This window comes from Triticum aestivum, chromosome 7D, assembly GCF_018294505.1.
Source record: "Triticum aestivum cultivar Chinese Spring chromosome 7D, IWGSC CS RefSeq v2.1, whole genome shotgun sequence".
Taxonomy (NCBI): Eukaryota; Viridiplantae; Streptophyta; class Magnoliopsida; order Poales; family Poaceae; genus Triticum; species Triticum aestivum.
This window is the reverse complement of record NC_057814.1, coordinates 614,740,943-614,763,841: the sequence shown is the minus strand read 5'-3', so window position 1 is coordinate 614,763,841 and position 22,899 is coordinate 614,740,943. Positions and strand designations below refer to the sequence as shown.

Here is a 22,899-nt window from a genome sequence, read left to right as displayed (position 1 = left end):
CAAAAAAATTCAAAAAAATTCAAATTGTGGTCAAACTGTGGTCCAACAATGGTCAAACTAATTATTCTAGAATATTAGTGTTACTAAATAATTATTTCAGTTTTTTTGAATTTTGGTCAAATCTGGTCAAACTGTGGTCAAACATTGGTCAAACTAATTATTCCAGAAATATTAGTGTTACTAAATAATTATTGTTTTTAAAAACAATAGTTTCAAACTCAAACAGTGAAATGTGTCACTTCATGCTCAAGCTAAATTCCTGAGGGTTAATAGAATTGACATCTTACTATTGTCAGGAAAACAACAAGTGCAGACTTGGAAACGAGGGAGAATAGAACCCGGAAGTTAAGCGTGCTCAGGCTGGAGTAGTGCCGGGAAGTTAGATGATTTGGAATGATGAGGGGTGATTAGAGATTAGAGGATAAATTGAGCAGTGATGAGGGGTGGTGATTAGAGATTAAAGGTTAAAATAATTCAGAAATTTGAAAATAAAAAAAAATAAAAAAAATTCGCAAAAAAAAATTTCAAAATTTTTTTTCATAAAATTTCCTTTAGTCCCGGTTGGTAACACCAACCGGGACTAAAGGTGGAGCTCCAGGCTGCGTCCACGTGGACGGCCTTTAGTCCCGGTTTGTGTAAGAACCCGGACTAAAGGGGGGAGGCATTACTAACGACCCTTTAGTCCCGGTTCAAAAACCGGGACTAAAGGCCCTTACCAACCGGGACAAAAGCCCCCTTTTCTACTAGTGATAGGATCAGTTCTAGTGTATTTTGTATGTAACATTTTCATATTTGCAACATCATATATATATATATATATATATATATCAAATATCACCAAATACTGCAATGAAGGCTCTGTCCAAGTTTATTGAAGACATTGATGGCCAAATTTGAGAGGAGAATCTGACCATTAGATTTCATAATGAACACAGATGGAAAGTTCAAACAGATGCATTTTCTGTTCATACGGTAACACGATACTGCTGCAGTTCAAGAAACCGAGACAAGGTTACGAAATTCCGGGGATTTCAAATGGTTTCATAATCACTGGAATGTAGTATAAAACACATAACCAACATACTCTACACTAAACTGATGTTAGACAACGTGTAACCACCATACACTTTTATCTTCTTCCAGATTAATTATTTGGTAGTCTTCGGTTTATTCTTGGACGAATTTCTTGTACCCCGGCCTGATACTTTGCGCATCTTAGCAGCAGGTTCGTCCAAACCATGCTCATAGTTGCTACCAGCACCAGCTTTGTTTCGTCCTGTAGTCTTCATATCATCTTTGCTGCCATGTTTAATGCTTTGTTTCTTCTTGCCACCAGCAATTTTCCTTGTTATTTTGGAAGGGGCACTTATGGCATCCTTGTTTTAATGTCCCTTGGCAGCCTTGAATGTTGCCACTCTCTTTCTTGGCTTCAAATCATCATCAGCTTCCACTTCTACTTCTGCCCCTGCTTCCTTGGCATCACCATCCTCGCTCACTTGCCCTGGGCTAGCCACTACTTTTTTGTTAGATTGGGTCCCAGTCAGCTTCTGCAGTTGTGGCACATAGGCTGTAGTCTAAATAGAGAGAGTACAAATCAGAGGGTTAGATAGATCTAGGATGGCAGAAAGTGTGATAGTGAAGTAGTGTTGCTCACCCTGCCACCAGCTGTTATGAATTCAATTTTCTTTCCTGCAATAACCAGAAACTGGATAAATCTGACGAGGGCCAAAGGATAACAAACTGGAGCACATAATTACTGGCATTCCTATTTTCCTGCATAATTGCCGCAGTTCATCTTATGAAATGCAAAATTACGATGAGTTCTGTCAGTGGCCAATTTTCTCAAATAATGGATGTGACCGTGTTCAAGACTATCAATTTTTTCCTTTAGAAACTCACCATCGACTTTACCAGGCTTCTTGCCCCAGCGGTGATGAAACAACCATTCCACAGGAAAGCGATCACAATTAGCATCAACATCGACAGCATATGTCACAACCTAATAAATTCTTGGGTCAAGACACAAGTATTCTGCAAGGTATACAGTAGTGCAGTACAGTTACTCAAAACAATGTAAAGTTAGAGTAACCTCTTGGATGCTTTGGTGTAGCGCTTCACAACTCTCCCTTGTTAGGCTAGAAGCAATCTGCAATGGATGGATTTTCGACTACAAATAATAACATGAATTTTGTTATGGCCAAGCCGCACTGAAACACAAGTGCAGAAGATGCAGCAGTTCTATCTATTGAACAGTAGCAGATTTATTTCCTAGGACTCCTAGGTGTGTGTTAGCCGAAATTGTTAGGGATAAGATCAGATTGCTTAGGGTCCATGGAATGGCTATTAATTCCTTTTTGAATTATTAGCTGGAGGGGGGCAATGATTAACAAAATGAAATCCTGGTCCCATCCCCTCTTGTACAATCAGGCCTCTAGCATCCAAGGGCGAGTGTCCAATCCTTAGTCCTAGCGTTCGTACATTTCCAGGCCCATAACAAATTCAAAGTTCGGGTATTTCGTTTGGTGCAAGCCTCACAATTTTTTCTACCAATACCTGGTAAAGCACCTCATCTGCAATCCAATTACCAATGCCTGATATGAAGCTCTGCTCATAAAAAAATGCAAGATGTCAATTATGGTATTATCAGAAAATAGAACAAGTTAATTCTGTATATCATAGGAAAACATAATTGTAGAGCCAATAACTTCTATCGACTCAACAATAATCACCTGATCAAGTAAAAGAGCTTTTATTCCAATCTTCTTCCTGCTCAGTGAGTCCACAAAATTATCAACAGACATCGGCTCAAAGAGCGCATCTGGACCTAACTCAGAAATTGGAGGTACCGTTTCAGGCTGCGAACAATACTTGAGTGAGCAAACTGTTATAAAATTTAAAGGAAAATAACCGAACTCTTGCCTTGGCTCCAGATAATTTAAACTAAACTTGAGAAAGCAATAAAAGCACTTACATCATCAAATAACCGAACTCTTGCAAAGCGCCTCTTATCAGTGAAAGAAAACTCCAAGCCATCATCAAGCTGTACAACGCGTAAATTTTAAAAGGTTGGGCACATCAAAGTTGAAAACTAACTTCAGATGAGCCTTGGCTTCCAGTGTGAACAGGTTAGAGACATCAATGATAACTCCAAGCCGTAGAGCTCCTTCCTAGCCATCTTCAGGAGGGACTAACTAGTGGGGAAATTCTAACGATTGATGATATAATTTCTTTTATTACAAGGGAATTAAGTGTCTTAATCTCATGAGGGCTATTTGTGCCAGGCCGCAGGTTTCCGTGTGCTAGCTCTAGTCCTGGCGAATGAGCCAGGGCCTCCATATCCTATTTTTGCTGGCATTCCCCGGAACACGCCCAATTCTGAAGAGCGGGTGATGAACATTAGAATCTCTGTCCATGAGTTTATTAAGCTTGTTGTGTTGAAAGATATGGGCTACTGAAACATGGCCTTTCCTGCTTATCTACAGCCACGGTTATTCTACAAATTAACCAACAAAAGTTTGCAAGAGAAGTGACTCATGCCACTTTCAACTCGTGAGCTCACACCTGAAGTTCACCATCTTGTACAAGCACTGCCGCAAAAGCAACACATTACCACAGATAACTCCGTGTTTAGAATAACTGAAAAGAATCTGGACGTTGTTTATTGGGCTCCTGACCTCGACGAAGAATTTGGAGTACTTGGAGGGCCACTCGTCCTCGGAGTTGACAGCCGATCTGAAACCATCCATAAGCTTCGTTATGAGCTCCAACTGTACTAGTAATAATCTATCCTAGTGAAACAACAGTGAGATACGAAACGGAAAGGAGCACTTGCCTCTTGTACTTTGTGACGGCAACGCCCTTTATGTAGATCGCACCTGCCATCCCTGCAAACCCAGACCATGTCCATGTCAATCTCGGTGTTTGGTGAAGCCCAAAATATTGCCCCCTTTCCCAACTCTCCATCTCTAGAGGACACTAATCAGCAACAATTGTCATTGGGATATCATCAGCGAGCAATTAAGCAAATTCATCTTGACACTATACGGGATTTCTATGGGAATCGAGCATAAATCGTCGCCAATCAAGCTAATGCACCTCCAGCGAGTTACTGCAGAACAAGACTGCAATCGGCAAAGCAAGCAGAGGCAGGGTAGGTCGGGGAAACTGTCGTGTGGTGGTAGTGGATACTGACCGAACTGGAACGAGGGGAAGGGCGGGGCGTCGAGGCGGAGCCAGAGATTCTTGCCCCTCCGGCGCGCGGCCACGATGGTCCTGCCCACCATGGCGCGCTCGAAGGTCACGCGCCCGGCGGCAGCGACGACGACCTTGGGGTCGTCCGCGACGGCGCAGCGCGTGATGCGGCGGCCCACGCAGTGCGCCTCCAGCGCCCGCCGCGCCGCCTCCACCTCCGGCAGTTCCGGCATCTCCGCTCTCTCTCTCTCCCCTGAGTCCTGTCCGGCGTCAGTGTCAGGCAGGCAGGGGCAGGGGCAGCACGGCGAGCCCCTGTGCGAATGGGCTGAGTTTGGGCGTCTCCTCACGCGTGCACAGGCCGTGCGGATGTGTCCTCACGCGTGCGCGGGCCGTTCGGATGGGCGGGCCCATCGGGACATGGTTGATGTGAACACATTTATTATTAGTTGCAAGCTGTCGTGTGTTTTTTTGCCGAAATCACTAGTTGAGAAGTACTCGTTACAAAGATCATTCCAACTTCTCAGGTTGCGACAAGTGGCGCACAGCACGTCACTTGTCGCAACTTAGGAATTTTCTCTTTTTTCGTAGATCCGTTTATTCAAAACGTTTTATCTCTCAAATTGTGCGTCCAAATCTCAAACCGCTTTCACCGTTGTATTCATCGCGTCGAGATATTCAAAACTAAATCCCATGATAGGTTTTGATGAACTTATTTTTCACAAAAAAACAGACAAATAAACCGGACGAAAAAACCGAACCGGGAGCACGGGTTTTTTCCCTTTTTGAAAGAGGCACGCCCATCCTCTCACGAAATCACAACCGTGCCTCTCGCAGAAGCAAAACTGTGACTCTCGTGGAAGGAAAAAAAAGAAGAGAAAACGCGTTTTTCTTTCGTTTCCGAGGAGGCATGGCCATGACTCTCGCGAAAGCACACCCGTGCCTCTCGTGGAAGCAAAACCGTGACTTTCGCGAAAGAAAAAAAACAAAAAATACGTTTTTTTTTCGTTTCCGAGAGGCACAGCCGTGACTCTGGCGAAAGCACTAGCGTGCCTCTCGTGGAAGCAAAACCGTGACTCTTGCGAAAGGAAAAAAACAGAAAACATGTTTTTTTCGTTTCCGAGAGGCACGGCCGTGACTCTGGCGAAAGCACAAGCGTGCCTCTAATGAAAGCAAAACCGTGACTCGTGCGAAAGGAAAAAAAAAACAGAAAACGTGTTTTTTTCGTTTCCGAGAGGCACAGCCGTGACTCTCGCGAAAGCACAACCGTACACTCGCGGAAGCAAAACCGTGACTCTCGCGAAAGAAAAAAATAGAAAACGCGTTTTTTTCATTTCGGAGAGGCATGGCCGTGACTCTCGCGAAAGGAAAAAAAATAGAAAACGTGTTTTTTCGCAGAAAAAAATTCAATTTTTTTTTCGGAAAGCTAAGACCGGTGAAAAACCAAAATGTCGAAAAAAACTAAAAAAACCGTTTAAATAGCCGAAAACGCGTGCGAAAAAAACAAAATACAGAGGGAACGCCAAGAGCGCGACACGTGACGAATGGCTGAGAGCGCGCCAAGTGGCGCTGATCGTTGCGAGGCTCCCGATGGAGCGCTCGTTAACTAATGGCTCCCTTTTTTGCAGGTTCTCAAAAATAAAAATGCAGGCTGTCATGTCATAAATTGATATCGTACTTCTGATGCACGCACAAGAACTAACTCATGATGAACATAAGTTGCGGCAATTTATGCGGATTCTATGGATCTTATTGTATCCCTGCTGTGTGGAACCTTAAAGTCCCGCAAAAATTCATGTGTTTCATTGGTTGTTCTTCAACAATAAACTAACGACTAGGAATAATCTTAGGAATAATGGGGCACGCTACGCGTCCGTGGTTGATCTTTTTGAAAGATCGGCCGGGCGCAAGCTATCAGATTTGACGCATTGAGCGGCCGAGCGTTCCTATCCACCATTGCAACAGATGTCTTGTTGCGAAAATTTCTTGCAACGGACATCTTGTTGCAGAATTTTTTGCAACGGACATCTTGTTGCATAATATTTTTGCAATTTTTCTGCAACAACCATCTTGTTATATATTCTTTGGCAACAGAGGAGTTGTTGCAGGATTATATTTCTACAAAATGAAGCTGCATCACATCGCAGTAGTCGTTCACCACCAAGATTTGCAACAATACCGTTGTTGTTAAAATAGGTAATTACACTTGCCTTTATGCTGAGGACGTGTGGCACACAATGGAGGCGGCGGACGCACCGTGATTATCAGCTGTAAGTGCATCTAGTGCCCCTTAGTGATTTTGGTGTATTGAAGACTTATAGGTTAAGGGACTAATGTGTTTATGAGTGTACACAGGTCTATAAGTCTATGAGGAGTTTGATATTTACAGAGAAAGTCGAACCCTAAAAATGAAGTTCTTCGTTTGAAGACTTTGGATTTCTGAAGACTTTCTGAAGACTTTGAAAGTGAAGAAATTGGTGTGACCTTGAAGACTTGGTATTCATTTGAGGAACATGAAGCGTGAAGACTTTTGTTTTCGTAGTTTCATTTTCTCTTTCTTTAGTCATAGGAAACACCGTATTATTAAAGGGGGTCGAGGAAATACTGAGGAAAAATTTCCATGTGATGCTCAACTCAAAATCCTACACCTACCAATCCCTTCGAGTGAAACCATTGGAAATCTCATACAGTTCAGTCATATTCTTCAGTGACAGAGACGAAGTTCTTCTGGTCTCTGAGGAATTTGTTCTGATTGAGGAGTTAGGAATTCGCCAGTACGGATTGCCTACACAGTGAGGAACATGATAGCCCTGAGGAATTTGATACTCAAATTTCCGACCGTTGCTGTGCTATGCGCCAGCTGTCCCAAAATATCTACCCACCTAACGGTCATATCATTGAAGGGCATTTATGTCTTATCATGACGGGCTGCTCCCTAGGCTATAAATAGCCGCCCCTACAACCACTAGCTGGTTGGCTGCTCCGAGAGAAACTGACACTTGTCATTTGAGAGCATCCCATCGTCCAAGGACTTTGAGCGAAAATCATCAAGTGAGGAAAATCCAAACCCAAACACCTACAAACCCCAAGTGATTGAGCATCACTGAAGAGATTGATCCTGCGTGGATCCGACGCTTGTTACCTTTGAAGACTGTGCTTCTTCCAGACGGTTAGGCGTCATGGTCTAGAGCATCCAAGAGGAAATTGTGGATCGCCGAGTGACCGAGTTTGTGAAGGTTTGGAAGTCACCTGAAGACTTACCACGAGTGATTGGACGAGGTCTGTGTGACCTTAGTTCAAGGAGAATACGGTGCGGATTGTGTGTCCAGGACTGTGTGTCCTCAGGTTTAAATACCTAGCCGCTCCAACCAGACGTACAACTGAGACAGCCGTTGGAACTGGTCTACCAAATCATTGTCTTCACCAAGCCAACTGGTTCTATTTCCTCAACTCTTTCATCTCTTCATTACTGTGTTGTATGCTTGTTCATATCTGTGTTTGAAGACTTTGACTGAAGACTTTCTCAATTTCCTCAGTTCAATTTCTTCAGTCTGTTTGTCTTCATCCTGTGCTATCCTGTGTTTACGCTTTCTGTACTCTGTGCTTGTTTTCATTTCATCATGATGACTATGCTTGTGTTCTGCTATGCATACTTTTGAGTACTTATTCCACTGCAAGTAGTTCTTCGCTAAGGAATTTCCTCACCCACAAATTCCTCAGTGAAGAATTCATAAAAATCGCCTATTCACCCCCTCTAGTCGATATAACACACTTTCAATTGGTATCAGAGCAAGGTACTCCCTTGTTCTGTGTGATTTTGGTTTAACCGCTTGAAGTTTTAGCTATGTCGACCGCAGGTATGATCAAGGTCTCTGCTGGGTGTCCTACCTTCGATGGGACGGACTACCGCTACTGGAAGAATAAGATGCGAATGCATCTTGAGGCAATTGATAACGATCTCTGGTATGTTGTGGAAAATGGCACTACTAGGAAAAGGGCTATAGATGGAATGGCCACTAATGGCGCACTGTACATGTGGTGCACCATTACTAAATACTAATGGCGCACCATGTGTCGGTGCGCCATTAGTGTGAAAATACTAATGGCGCACCACATCCACGATGCGCCATTAGTAATTTTTTTTTAATTTTTTCAAAACTACTATTGGCGCACCGTGGGATGGTGCGCCATTAGTAGTTCAACTAGTAATGGCGCACCACCCCACGGTGCGCCATTAGTAATTATGTTTCAATTTTTTTTTCAAATTTTTTTTATTTTTATTTTTTAAACTACTAATGGCGCACCTGTGAGTGGTGCGCCATTAGTAGTCAACTACTAATGGCGCACCATGGGAGTTAATGGCGCACCACTCACAGGTGCGCCATTAGTAATTTTGTTACAAATTTTGTTTGTTTCAATTTTTTTTTTGAAAAACTACTAATGGAGCACGGTTGGGGAGGTTCGCCATTACTAGGTGAACTACTAATGGCGCACCACCCCCACGGGGCGCCATTAGTAACTTGGCCCATTCCACCGAATGCACCCCCTCCCCCCCCCCCCCCCCCGCCGTGGACCGCCTTTTCAGTTTAAAAAAAAATAAAAGAAAATGATGGAAATGTCAAAAAAATAAAATAAAGTAAGTTTCCCATGTGATATGTGGTCTAGTTGTTGGGAAAATTAACAAATATGAATTTCGACTTTATTTGCAAAATCTCTCTGGAATTTCTTAAAATGGGCATAACTTTTGCATACGAACTCGGATGAAAAAGTTTTTTATATGAAAAATCATCTACTCGAAAAGTTACATCCGATTTTAACCAGGGGAACCCCGTTAAACATTTTCAAAATCCTCAAAAACCTAACAGAAAAAAAGATACGGGGCTTTTAAGATCTGGAGAGGCAAAATAATTTAAAAAAAAATCAAACTTACTAATGGCACCTGCCCATGGTGCGCCATTACTACCTTCCCGCCTTCAAAATTCAAAATAAATTAAAAAAATAAAAAAAAGTTACTAATGGCGCACCTGCCCATGGTGCGCCATTAGTATCTTCCCGCCTTCAAAATTCAAAATAAATAAAAAAATAAAAAAAAGTTACTAATGGCGCACCTGCCCATGGTGCGCCATTAGTATCTTCCCGCCTTCAAAATTCAAAATAAATCAAAAAAATAAAATAAAAATAGTAATGGCGCACCTGCCCACGGTGCGCCATTACTATGCCGTATATATGGCTGGGCGTGTCCTCTCCTCCTTACCTCTTCATTCTTCTCCTCCACTCCACCTCTCCTCCACTTCATCTCCTTCTCCCTCCTCTCCGGTGAGCTCCTCCTCCCTCCTCTCCGGTGAGCTCCTCCTCCCTCCTCTCCGGTGAGCTCCTCCTCCCTCCTCTCCTCCTCCCTCCTCTCCGGTGAGCTCCTCCCCCTCCTCTCCGGTGAGCTCCTACTCCCTCCTCTCCGGTGAGCTCCTCCTCCCTCCTCTTCGGTGAGCTCCTCCTCCCTCCTCTTCGGTGAGCTCCCCTCATGGTTTCTCCTTCCTCCTCTCCGATGCTCCGGTGAACTCCTCTCCGGCGACCTCCTCCTCCTCTCCGGCGATGTAGGCGAGCACCTCTCCGGCGACCTCCTCCTCCTCCTCTCCGGCGAACTCCTCTCCGGCAAAAGAACACGGCAAAAGAACGTACAAGATCCAAAAACAGGAACAAAATTTGAAATAATATCGTGCAAAAAAATGAGCCAAAAAACGAGCAAAAAATGGGCAAAAAAATCGCGATCCAGATCCAAATTCAAAAATAGCAAAGGATACTAATGGCGCATCACTAAACAGTGCGCCATTAGTATGCCGAAGTTACTAATGGCGCATCCTGTTGTTGTGCGCCATTAGTATGCCAAAGCACCTGGGTATAGATGGCCCCCTGGGAGGCATACTAATGGCGCACTGTTGTATATACTAATGGCGCATCTGGGGTGCGCCATTAGTATACCAGATACTAATGGCGCACCAGTGGTGCGCCATTAGTAAAATATACTAATGGCGTGGCACTAATGGCGCACCACTAATGCGCCATTAATGGCCAAATTAGGTGCGCCATTAGTACGCCTTTTCCTAGTAGTGTGGTGTTCCCTCTGTCTCACCCTCACTGAACGCTACCGATGTGAAGAGATTCAAGCAACTCGATTCTCAAGCGAAGAATATCATATGTGGCCATCTGAGCAAAGGACAGTATGGAAGAGTGAGTGCTTTGGAAACTGCTAAGCTTATCTGGGATAGGCTGTCCAAAGTAAATGAAGGAGTCTCAACTCAGCGTGACTCTCGAGTTGATGTTCTTCGCAATATCTTCAACCGCTTCAAAAGACTCGACAATGAAAATGTTCAACAAACCTTCGATCGTCTCACTGACATCTCAAATGAGCTTCAAGCGCTTGGTGCCACTGACATCACCGACCATGAGGTGGTGAAGAAATTGTAGAGATCGCTTGATTCCTCATTTGATACTCTGGCATTGATGATACAAGAACGTGCTGATTACAAGTCACTTGATCCCGCTAATATCCTCGAGAGGCTAAATACTCATGAGTTCCAGCTTGCTGAAAAGAGAGATCTCTATGGTTCGAGCTATGGCAGATCACGTGCACTGAAGGCCAAGGCAGTTTCTGAGTCTGAAGATGAAGACTCTGACAGCAGCCTTGGTGATCTTGAAGAACTGAGCCATGATCTAGCACTGCTCGTGAAGAAATTCCAGAAGTTCTCAAGACGTAGTCGCTTTGGAAGACCCTCAAGGAGCAATGATTCCTCATCCAGTGACTACAAGAAGAGGCTTTGTCACAAATGCAAGAAACCCGGACACTACATTCAAGATTGTCCTCAGTGGGAAAAGGAATCAAAGAAGAAGAAATACAAGGATTACAGTTCTGATGATGTGAAGAAAAAGAAGAAATCCTCAAAATCTTCATCATCAAAATCCTCAAAGTCTTCATCTCACAAGAAGAGCAGCTCCAAGAAGGCTCGGGCATTCATTGGCAAGGAAATGGACTCTGAGGCTGAATCTGAAGAAAATGAGGAAGAGGAGGCATCTGAGGATTCCGAATCCGGTGTGGCGAGCCTAGCCCTCGCTACTGCATTCGTCAGCAAGTCTATCTTCAACACTGAATAAAATGACCTCACCAACAAGGCCGATGAAGGCAATGATGACTAAGCTCCCATCTATTGCTTCATGGCAAAGGTGCCAAGGTACTCAAATATACCTCCTCTGAATCAAGTGAGAATGAATCTGATGAAAACCTTAAGCCCAGCTATTCTAAACTTGCTAAGATTGCTGTGAAACAACAAAGGGCTTTTGAAAAGGTTCAAAACATGCTAAACAAAAGTGATGATATGTTGGGTGAAGAAATGGATCGCACTAAAACCTTGACTGAAAATCTTCAGAGACTTCAGACTAGGTTTGACAACCTTCAAGGTCATCATAACACTCTCTTGTCTGATCATGAGAAGCTTTCTTATGAATTTCTTCAAAGAAAGCAAGATCTTGAAAAGCTAAGAGTGAGTTATAAAGATCTTCAGAAGGAGCGCGATTCATTACTTGCTCAACAAATCAGCGCTGCTCAGGAAGAATTTGTTCCTCCATGTTTGAAATGCATTGAACGTGAATCTGCTAATTCTTCACCTGAATGTTCAAATGCTTCTAATGCTACAAATTCTTCAACTGTCTCTGCTATCACTAATTCCTCATCTGAGGACTTTGCTAGTATCACTGACGATGCAGGGCTGAAGGAATTGTACATGACAGGCATGTACAAAAGCCTCAAGGGGCATCGGACTCTTTGTGATGTGCTTAAAAAGCAGATCCTCAATAGGAACCCTAGGAAAGAGGGTATTGCCTTTGAGAGGAAACTCAATGCTGATGGTACATATTGGAAGCCTGAGCAGTACCCCAAAACCTCATGGGTTGCTGCAAAGGGACCTCCAGTTGATCCATCTAATTTATCTGGCTTTACATGTGAATATTCTCATTCTTCTGATGAGTTATTTGACTCCACCTATAAACTGTTCAAAAATCAGAATGGTGAAGTATTTGCTAGATATGTTGGCACTAACTGCAGGAACGGTTCTCCTATGAAGAAAATCTGGGTTCCCAAAAAGTGCCTTGAAAGTCTTCAGGTGAATGTCCTCATGACACCACCTGTGAAGAATAGGAACCCCAGATCAAATTCTTCATATGGACCAAATTCTTCATATGGATCCAAGTCCTCATACGGACCAAATTCCTCACATGGATCAAATTCCTCAAAAGGATCAAAGTCCTCATATGAACATCATCGTGCTAACAACTCTGTTTCGCAGGGAAGAGCTAAGGGCTCTGAATATGAGCACTATTCTTCTAATCATTATGTTCATAAGTCCTCGAAGAATTTCTCTGCTTATTCATATGCTTACCCTAACTTCTCTTATGTGAAACGAAATGGATTGGCTTCTATGCCACCTTTTTCGTATGGAGCTCGCAGAGTGATGAACTCTTTGCCACCCCTTCAGATGTGGGTGGTGAAGAAAAAGAACTAATCTTTTATGCAGGGTTAGGTCTCCAGACGTACTTAAACGTCTGAAGAATTTGCTGGAGACCTGAAAAGTGCCTGAAAGGACATAGGCTAATCATGAAGAAATGAACCTTCATTTCTCACATCCTCATACTGTTTTAACTGTTGCATTGCTTGATGAAATTGGTCTGATGAATTGTGATGTCATATTCTTCACTGATGAAGTATATGAAGTTCGTAAGCTGCACTAATTCATCTGCAGGATGATCAACCCAAAGCCACTGAGTGGGTCCTCGATAGTGGATGTACAAATCACATGACTGGTGACAAGAATCTATTGATGGATGCTCCCTTATCACCACCGCATCTGAAGCATATCATCTTCGCTGACAAAGCCAAAATTCAGGTATTGGGTCTAGGTAAGGTTGCGATCACAAAGGATCGACACATGGACAAAGTCATGCTTGTCGAGTCCTTAGGATACAATCTTATGTCTGTCTCAATGCTTTGTGATCTTGATATGGTTGTTGTCTTTGGCAAGTATCGCTATGTTGTGGTTATGGAAGCTGACAATTCCAAAGTCTTCGAAGGCTTTAGGAGAGGAGACTTGTATATTGTTGGTTTCTCTACAGGATCGCAACCAGCCGTGTGCCTACTTGCAAAAGCTTCAGAAGGGTGGCTATGACATCGACGACTTGGTCATGCAGGCATGAGGAATTTGCACACGCTTGAGAAGAAGAAGCATGTCATTGGCATTGAGAATGTCAAATTCCTCAAGGATCACCTGTGTGGAGCTTGTGAAGCTGGAAAGATGACCAAGGCTAAGCATCCAGCGAAGACTATCATGACCACTACTCGACCATTCGAATTGCTTCACATGGACCTCTTTGGTCCTAACCATTACTCAGCTGTCACAAATGACACATCTCTCTATGGCCTTGTTATTGTTGATGATTACTCTCGTTACACATGGGTACACATTGTTTCTTACAAACATGAAGTGCAGGAAGTCTTCAAACGATTTTCCTCGAGGGCTTCAACCAACTTTGGTGTGAAGATCAAGCACATCAGAAGTGACAATGGAACTGAGTTCAAGAATTCTGGTCTTGATGACTATCTTGATGAACTTGGTATTACTCATGAGTTATCTGCTCCTTACACTCCTCAGCAGAATGGCGTCGTGGAGCGCAAGAACAGGACTCTTGTTGAGATGGCTCGCACTATGCTTGATGAGTACAAGACGCCTCGTCACTTCTGGATTGAGGCAATTTATACTGCGTGCCACATCATCAACAGGGTATATCTTCACAAATTCTTCAAGAAGACTGCCTATGAACTCCTCACTGACAAGAAACCCAATGTGAGTTATTTCAAAGTCTTCGGTGCTAAATGTTGGATTAGAGATCCTCATCACAATGCTAAATTTGCACCGAAAGCACATGAAGGTTTTATGCTTGGTTACGGAAAGGACTCACACACCTACAGAGTCTTCAACAACGTTCTTCACAAGGTTGTTGAAACTGTAGATGTGCGGTTCGATGAAACTAATGGCTCGCAAAGAGATCACCTACCCTCTGTGATAGATGAACCAGCACATGAGGAAACTATCAAGTTCAAGGCTACTAAGGATGTCATTCCTACTGAAGAATCTGCTGAAGAATTCATTCCGGAACGTGAAGAACGTCGAGCTAATGCACCTGAAGAAAATGCTGAAGAAAATGGTGCTGAAGAAAATGCTGATCAAATTCCTCGACGACAACCTACTCATCCTCGCGTTGCAAAAGAAGTGCAAGTTGAAAAGATCATCGATGACATTGAAGCACCAGGTCCTCTCACACGCTCAAAAGCTTCACATTTATCTAACTTTTGTGGGCACTATGCTTTTGTCTCTATCACAGATCCCACTAAGGTAGATGAAGCATTTCTGGAGCCTGAGTGGATTCAGGCCATGCAAGAAGAATTACATTAGTTCGAGCTCAACAACATTTGGGAACTGGTCAATCGTCCAGATCCTCGCAAACACAATATCATTGGCACAAAGTGGATCTACCGCAACAAGCAAGATGAAAATGGCCTTGTGGTGAGGAATAAGGCACGGCTAGTAGCTCAAGGCTACACACAGGTTGAAGGAATTGATTTCGATGAAACTTTTGCACCTATTGCTAGACTTGAAGCTATTCGCATATTACTTGCTTATGCTAACCATCATGATATCACTTTATATCAAATGGATGTGAAAAGTGCATTTCTCAATGGTAAACTTGAGGAAGAAGTATATGTTGCTCAACCCCCAGGTTTTGAAGATCCTAAGCATCCTGACAAAGTCTTCAGACTAAATAAGGCCCTCTATGGCCTCAAGCAGGCCCCTCGGGCGTGGTATGATACTTTGAAGGAATTCCTCATGAAGAAAGGCTTCAAACCCGGTTCACTCGACCCTACTCTTTTCACTAAATCTGATGATGAATTGTTTGTGTGCCAAATATATGTTGATGATATCATCTTTGGCTGTACTGACCAACGTTATAGTGATGAATTTGCCTATATGATGAGTGAAGAATATCAAATGTCTATGATGGGAGAGTTGAAATTCTTCTTAGGTCTTCAAATTCGTCAACAGCGCAATGGCATATTCATATCTCAGGAGAAATACCTCAAGGATGTGCTGAGGAAATTCGGCATGCAAGATTGCAAATGCGTCAAAATTCCTATGCCCACAAATGGCCATCTGTGCACTGATGAAAATGGTATTGACTTCGATCAAAAGGTATACCGCTCCATGATTGGTTCTGTATTGTATTTATGTGCATCTAGGCCTGATATTATGCTTAGTGTTTGCATGTGTGCCCGATTTCAAGCTACACCGAAGGAATCACACCATAAGGCTGTGAAACATATTCTTCGATATCTAGCTCACACACCAACACTAGGATTATGGTACCCCAAGGGCTCGGCTTTTGATCTCATTGGATATTCTGACTCTGACTATGCTGGTGATCGTGTGGACCGCAAGTCAACATCTGGTACATGTCATTTCCTCGGACGATCTTTGGTCTGTTGGTCCTCGAAGAAACATAACTGCGTATCACTGTCTACTGCTAAAGTTGAGTACATTGCTGCTGGTTCTTGCTGTGCTCAATTGCTGTGGATGAAGCAAACTCTCAAGGACTATGACGTCAACATGAAGAATGTGCCTCTCTTCTGTGACAATGAGAGTGCCATCAAGATTGCTCACAACCCAGTTCAGCACTCGAAGACAAAGCACATTTAGATTCGTCATCATTTTCTTCACGATCATGTGTTGAAGGGCGACATTTCTATTGAGCATGTGAAGACTGAAGAACAGCTAGCCGATATCTTCATAAAGCCCTTGGATGAGAAGAGATTTAGCAAGTTGCGGTGTGAGCTAAATATCCTAGAATCTTCGAATGTTCTTTGAAAAGGACGCTCATCCTAACACTTATGCAAAATTGATGACTTAGATGTGCAACACATGAAGAAACGTTTTTCTTCAATCAATGAAGAATAACACTCTAGAGTGTGAAAAAATTAATGAAGAATTTGATTCTCAGAACCCTACGACAATTGTACGCGGTGTCTGAAATCATCATTCTTACACGGTGGGTCACGCCACCACAAAAGTTGAAAATCTTGAATTTGAGTTTTTCCTCAGTTTTTGAAATTTCTCAGTTGTTCATTTTCTTCAACTTTGCATTGTCTTCACTGTTTCTGTCGTTTTTCTTCATTGGCTATATATATATATGAGTTTATGTCCTCTACAGCATTCACTTATGGCTAATTCTTCAAGTTTTTTTGCTAAGTGAATTTGATCGGACCCTTCCCCTTCTATGCTTTACTCAACCCAATCTATTCACAGATTCTTCATATGCGTTCTATTTGAAACTCGTTCAAAATCTTCACTGTGTCCTTGTGAGCTGAAGAATTTGCGAACGGGACTTTTAACTTATCTTATCCATAATTTTCGGCTTTGCCGCTCAAACCGTTCTGCATCCCACGATATACTTATCTATTCGCCCACGATCTAACACGATCTCCACTTCTCAGTACGTGGGTGACACATGTCAAGCGAATGAGAAGGGTCAGGGGCACGTTCGTCCAATTTCTTCGGGCGAACGGTTTTTCACCGTGGCTATAAATACCCCCTCTCCCCTTCCTCACTTCTTTTACTCCGCTCGACCTCTCTCCAGCTCAAGCTTCTCAAACCCTAGCGCCGCCGCTACTTCATCGTCGCCGGTGAGGAAGAGCTTCACTGCCTCGACCTCGTCGCCGCCGTACTCGCGTCGGCCGCGGAAACACTCCATCGCCGCCGTAGCCGTCTTCCTCCGCCAAGTTAGGGCGTGGAAGATCTGCACAGACGAACTTCACTTCTCCACATCCCAGTTCGTCGTGTTCTTCGTCCAGGGTAATTAAAAGTTGCTTTTACTGCCCTTTTTGATTCAAATGATTCCTACAAAATCTTCAAAGGTGTTTATTCCTCAAATTTTTCACACACTGAACACCTCACATGTCATCTGTTCTTGATTCGTTTCTCTAAGCATCATTTTTCTTCAAGATTCCTCAATTGTGTGGATCTTCGATCTATACAACTCTGGAACCTAAGACAAAGAATGCTTAGTGAAATTCTTCAAGACTCATCTGTTCAAATTCCTCAAACTTGTTCTTTAAAAAAAAACTTCTGAGAACGCATATGACCTCTCCAAATTCCTCACAACTATACTCTGTTCACAGGTACTCATGTCCGCTGCTGAATCACTGGGTTCTCATCAACTTAACTCATTTGCAGCGTTCCTCGAAGAAAAGTTGCATACTTCTTCAGAAAGTTCAATTGTTCAAATTCCTCAACTGAAGAAAATGGCTGATGGAAAGAAGCCACAGAAAGGAGGAAAGAGGCCTGAAATCAATACTGCCTTTGAAATCCCTGAGGACATTTATGCTGGGTACCACACACCCCCTGAGGAAGATAAAAATCAGTGCAAGGTGCGCATTCAGAGGATAGAAAGGAGATGGGCAAAAGAGTGGAGGGAGTACAGGTATGTGACTCCAAAATACATGAAGAAATTCGTTGTTACTCCTCCATGCTCAAGACCACCATTGGCACCTGGCCAAGAGGCAGATCCCACTAGCATCAAGCACGGTGAGGATTTTCCTGAAGAATGGGCCAAGCGCTAGGCCAAGTTGGCCAAACAGGCAAAAGATGCAGTGAAGAAATTCAACGAAGACTCTACTGCTACTGCTACTGCTGAGGCCTCTGTAAGGACGAAGAAATCCATGGCAAAGAAGCCTGCGCACAAGCCGAGTGGCTCTTCTTCAGTGCCCTCACGGCAAATTTCCTCAGCTAAGCCCTCACGGCCAATTCCTCAAGCCGCTCCTGCTTCTCCAAAGTCCTCAGTTGCTCCGCCCAAATCCTCAGCACCTGTGCGTCTTGCCACGTGCCAAAGGACTACAGGCATCTCCATTGCCTCAGGAGCTTCAGCTAGTTCCTCAGCTGCACCAAATTCTTCAACGGGACCATCTCTGCTGAAGACAAAGACCACTGCTAGACGAGGCTCTCGCCCAAGTCCTCACAAGAGGTAGGTCGCCTTCCAAGTACAGTCTGAAGAAGACGAAGTTGATGATGAAGAACTTGCTGAAATCATCAGAGATAGGCAAGTCAGGGCCGCTAGAGCCAAGGGCACAAATGTGCCACTGCTTTTGGATCCAAAGTTGATCCTCGACTACATTGACCTCTGGCACAAGGACCCAAACACTCCTATGCCTGATTTTAAGCTGACTCCTGGTCAAAATCATATGCTGACTGCCTTCATCCAAGAAGAAAAATGGAAATTTGAGAAGGCCAGACAGCTCAAGAAAGCACAGTACAGGAAGGAGAAATTCCTGAAGAACATTGTCTCTATGACAACTGATGAACTTGTGAAGATCCAATCTGAAATCAAAGTCCTCAGCGATGATTTCAATGCTTACTATGCTGATTGGAAAGGAGCCAAGGTCAGGTTTGTCAAACTGACTAAGATGTTCACCTCAAATGTTGCAGCCCCATCGCAACAAGAAATTCCTCAGGCTGAAGCCTGTGCTCAGCCAACTGAAGAACATGCCAGCACCGCTGATGACAATCAGGCTGCTGAAGAAAATGTGAGTTCCAGGGCTGATGACTGCATTCCAGCCGCTGAAGAAATTGACAGGGCACCCACTAGTGGTGCGCCTGAAGAAAATGAAGAGGTCAGGGCAACTGCATCAGTTGTGCCTGAAGAAAATCAACCACATTACTCTGCTCCTCCTACGCCTACTCCAACTCTAATCCTTCCATCTGCATCAGATGTGAAGAAGACCAAGGCTGCAGAGCGTGCAGCAGTGAAGAAAAGGAAAGCATCAACTCCTTCAGATTCTTCAGCACCAAAGAAGATGAATAGATTGACAAGCTCATTTGCTCGTCCAATTGATGTTGTTCCAGTTTCCTCCATGCCATCAAAGGAAATCATCCCTTTTGATGAAGAATATGTGATCCCTAGCGGATCTGATGAAGAAAATCCTTCTGCTGCTTCGTCAGAGCAGATGGATGAAGAAATTAAAGTGGATAAAATCCCTTCAACCCCCACAGTTTCCTCGCCTATGCCTCAGTTTACTGCTGAAGAGGCTGGCGTTGAAGAAATTGAAGAAGAAGATGTGGACATTGGCTGTACCACACCAGTGATGAATGATGACTTTTGGGAAAGTCAGCACCCCAATTCTCCAGTCTTCACTCCACTGCAGCAAATTCCTCAGTCCCCAGCCACTACAGTTCAAATGGGATCTGATGAAGCTCATGAAGACATTCCAGCCGCTAGTGCTGAAGAAAATGAAAATGAAGATTTGAAGAACCAGGCTGCCACTGAAAAGGAACCAGAAATTCCTCAGCCTGAAGAACCTGAGATTGCGATTCCAGAGGTCATCATGCAACTGACTGACACTCCTCTGTCCAAGCCAAAGGATCCATTCTCAAGGAATCAAAAATTCAAGGCTGATGCCTTCTTTGGCGAGCACGTATTCTTCACTTATTACAACCCTTATGATTCTGCTCGCATAAGGAAGAGGCGTTTCTGGACTGCCAGCCAGGCAAATTTCTATTCCTCATTGCTGTTCAACAAAGACAAAGTCTTCGATCATGAGCACATTCCTCACGTGGATATGGAATCTCTGCCGTGCTTCGGGCCAATCCTCAGTGTTCTCTACGACGCTGGACTGTTAAATTTCTGCACTGACATATGTGATTGGAATGAAGAGCTAATTCTTCAATTTTATGCAACTCTGCACATCACCGGCAACTCTGAAGACGTGAATTCATGGGTGCTGGACTGGATGTCTGAAAACACTCACTACAAAGCACCAGCTACTGAATTGCTTCATGCTTTGCCTCTCAGTCCGCCCCTTGAAGGTGCTTGTTGCGTCTACAATGAACATGAGCTTACAGATCACTATATGCAAGTGCTGATGAAGCCATTGAAGCCAGGTCAGGCCCCAAGAACAAAATTCCTTGTGAAGGAATTGCTGTATGTGCCTCGGACTGTCTATCGCATTCTGACGAAGACATTGAGTCCTATCAAGGGCCACGACTCGAATGAAGAAGAAGTCGTTGGAATCATGAAGAATCTGCTTTTCAATATCATTCATGGCATTCCCGTCAACTTCCATGATTTCTTCATGAGGACTCTGGCCAATGTCGCAATGTCCCCATTTGAGTTGAAGCCTTATGCACCGTGGATTATGAGATTCATCAGAACAAGGTCTTCACTCAACTACAAAGCTGATACACTGAATCATTGCAGCTACTTGCCCCCGATTGAAGTCCTCAAACGGACATTTTCCTCAGCTGATGGAAAGGGCAAGGCTACGGCTGTAATTGATGAAGGCATTCGTCCATTGGATGGTCAATTTCGCAAGGCTGCATCCTACTCCACCAGTGATGACTCTGCCACCCATGACTCTGCCGCAAACGCACCCAAGCAAAATCCTCAAGGCACAGCACCCAGGGTGATGACTGACCGTGAGCTTCTCCTCAGTCTTCACCAGAAGGTTGATCGCAATCACAAATGGGTCAAACGTCAGTTTGGTTCAATTCTTCACAACATGACTGCTACCCACAATGCTGTGAAGAAAAACCATTACTACCTTCATGAAACCCTCAACCGCACCTGGGCTGTTCTGTCGCACATATATGGTGAAGAAGATCTGAAGAAAATGGGTCTCAAGGAAGATCTTGACTGGGATGCACCTCCTCGGAAGAAGTACAAGAAGGTCAAGGTTCCTTCCTTGGTGGACAGCTCCTATTCTTCATCACGTGACACTGATGAACATGAGGACTTGGACGACACTGCAGCAGGCCCTACTACAACAAACGACCCCAACAACGCTGACGCTCCTTCATCACCTTGATATTCTTCAGGGGCGTTAGTCCTCATTTTCGACCCTTTTGGTCATCTGATGACAAAGGGGGAGAAATTTGAGTTAGTCTTCAAGCGGGTCTATCTTATGGGGCGTTTTTTTAAGTTACAACTCTCGTTCTTCTGATGACTTTGTTGGATCGAGTTGTAAACTTAAACTCTATGGTGGCCTGATACTTTTGTTGTTTCTTCTGCATGCTTATTCCTCATTAATGTTATTGCACGCATGCTGAATTACATCAGTCACCATATTTCATCATGCATTTCAAATTCTTCATATATTATGTCAAATGCGTGTATGAATTACAAGATATAGGGGGAGATATCCATGACTTTACTCTTCAAGTGTGCATTGCTTCAAAAGCAAATTCCTCACTATGCACATCTTCAGGGGGAGTTCTTCTATATCTTGCAATCAAATTCCTCAATATCAGTATTTACACTTCATATGTTTATCCCCGTTGAAAACTTAACCTATATTGTCATCAATCACCAAAAAGGGGGAGATTGTAAGTGCATCTAGTGCCCCTTAGTGATTTTGGTGTATTGAAGACTTATAGGTTAAGGGACTAATGTGTTTATGAGTGTACACAGGTCTATAAGTCTATGAGGAGTTTGATATTTACAGAGAAAGTCGACCCCTAAAAATGAAGTTCTTCGACTGAAGACTTTGGATTTCTGAAGACTTTCTGAAGACTTTGAAAGTGAAGAAATTGGTGTGACCTTGAAGACTTGGTATTCATTTGAGGAACATGAAGCGTGAAGACTTTTGTTTTCGTAGTTTCATTTTCTCTTTCTTGAGTCATAGGAAACACCGTACTATTAAAGGGGGTCGAGGAAATACTAAGGAAAAATTTCCATGTGATGCTCAACTCAAAATCCTACACCTACCAATCCCTTCGAGTGAAGCCATTGGAAATCTCATACAGTTCAGTCATATTCTTCAGTGACAGAGACGAAGTTCTTCTGGTCTCTGAGGAATTTGTTCTGACTGAGGAGTTAGGAATTCGCCAGTGCGGATTGCCTACACAGTGAGGAACATGATAGCCCTGAGGAATTTGATACTCAAATTTCCGACCGTTGCTGTGCTATGCGCCAGCTGTCCCAAAATATCTACCCACCTAACGGTCATATCATTGAAGGGCATTTATGTCTTATCATGACGGGCTGCTCCCTAGGCTATAAATAGCCGCCCCTACAACCACTAGCTGGTTGGCTGCTCCGAGAGAAACTGACACTTGTCATTTGAGAGCATCCCATCGTCCGAGGACTTTGAGCGAAAATCATCAAGTGAGGAAAACCCAAACCCAAACACCTACAAACCCCAAGTGATTGAGCATCACTGAAGAGATTGATCCTGCGTGGATCCGACGCTTGTTACCTTTGAAGACTGTGCTTCTTCCAGACAGTTAGGCGTCATGGTCTAGAGCATCCAAGAGGAAATTGTGGATCGTCGAGTGACCAAGTTTGTGAATGTTTGGAAGTGACCTGAAGACTTACCACGAGTGATTGGACGAGGTCTGTGTGACCTTAGATCAAGGAGAATACGGTGAGGACTGTGTGTCCGGGACTGTGTGTCCTCAGGTTTAAATATCTAGCCGCTCCAACCAGACGTACAACTGAGACAACCGTTGGAACTGGTCTACCAAATCATTGTCTTCACCAAGCCAACTGGTTCTATTTCCTCAACTCTTTCATCTCCTCATTACTGTGTTGTATGCTTGTTCATATCTGTGTTTGAAGACTTTGACTGAA

At 43.7% G+C, this 22,899-nt stretch overlaps 1 protein-coding gene across 3 annotated transcripts; it reads right to left on the bottom strand.

The window, feature by feature from the left end:
* Window positions 1–938: 938 nt before the first annotated feature.
* LOC123167134 (formamidopyrimidine-DNA glycosylase) lies at window positions 939–4,542 on the bottom strand. 3 transcript variants are annotated; one of them, XM_044584965.1, is made up of 10 exons: window positions 4,193–4,542; window positions 3,833–3,884; window positions 3,675–3,732; window positions 2,972–3,040; window positions 2,730–2,855; window positions 2,554–2,604; window positions 2,090–2,167; window positions 1,900–1,999; window positions 1,655–1,795; window positions 939–1,574 (listed from the first exon to the last, which is right to left on the bottom strand). In XM_044584965.1, exons 1-9 carry the CDS (start codon window positions 4,422–4,424, stop codon window positions 1,677–1,679), a joined length of 885 nt encoding a protein of 294 aa, XP_044440900.1. In that variant the 5' UTR covers window positions 4,425–4,542; the 3' UTR covers window positions 939–1,574; window positions 1,655–1,676. The 3 variants fall into 3 exon arrangements, with proteins under 3 accessions (XP_044440900.1, XP_044440901.1, XP_044440899.1); XM_044584966.1 differs by having other exon boundaries at window positions 1,655–1,705; window positions 4,193–4,541; XM_044584964.1 differs by having other exon boundaries at window positions 1,655–1,689; window positions 4,193–4,536.
* Between the last annotated feature and the right edge of the window lie 18,357 nt (window positions 4,543–22,899).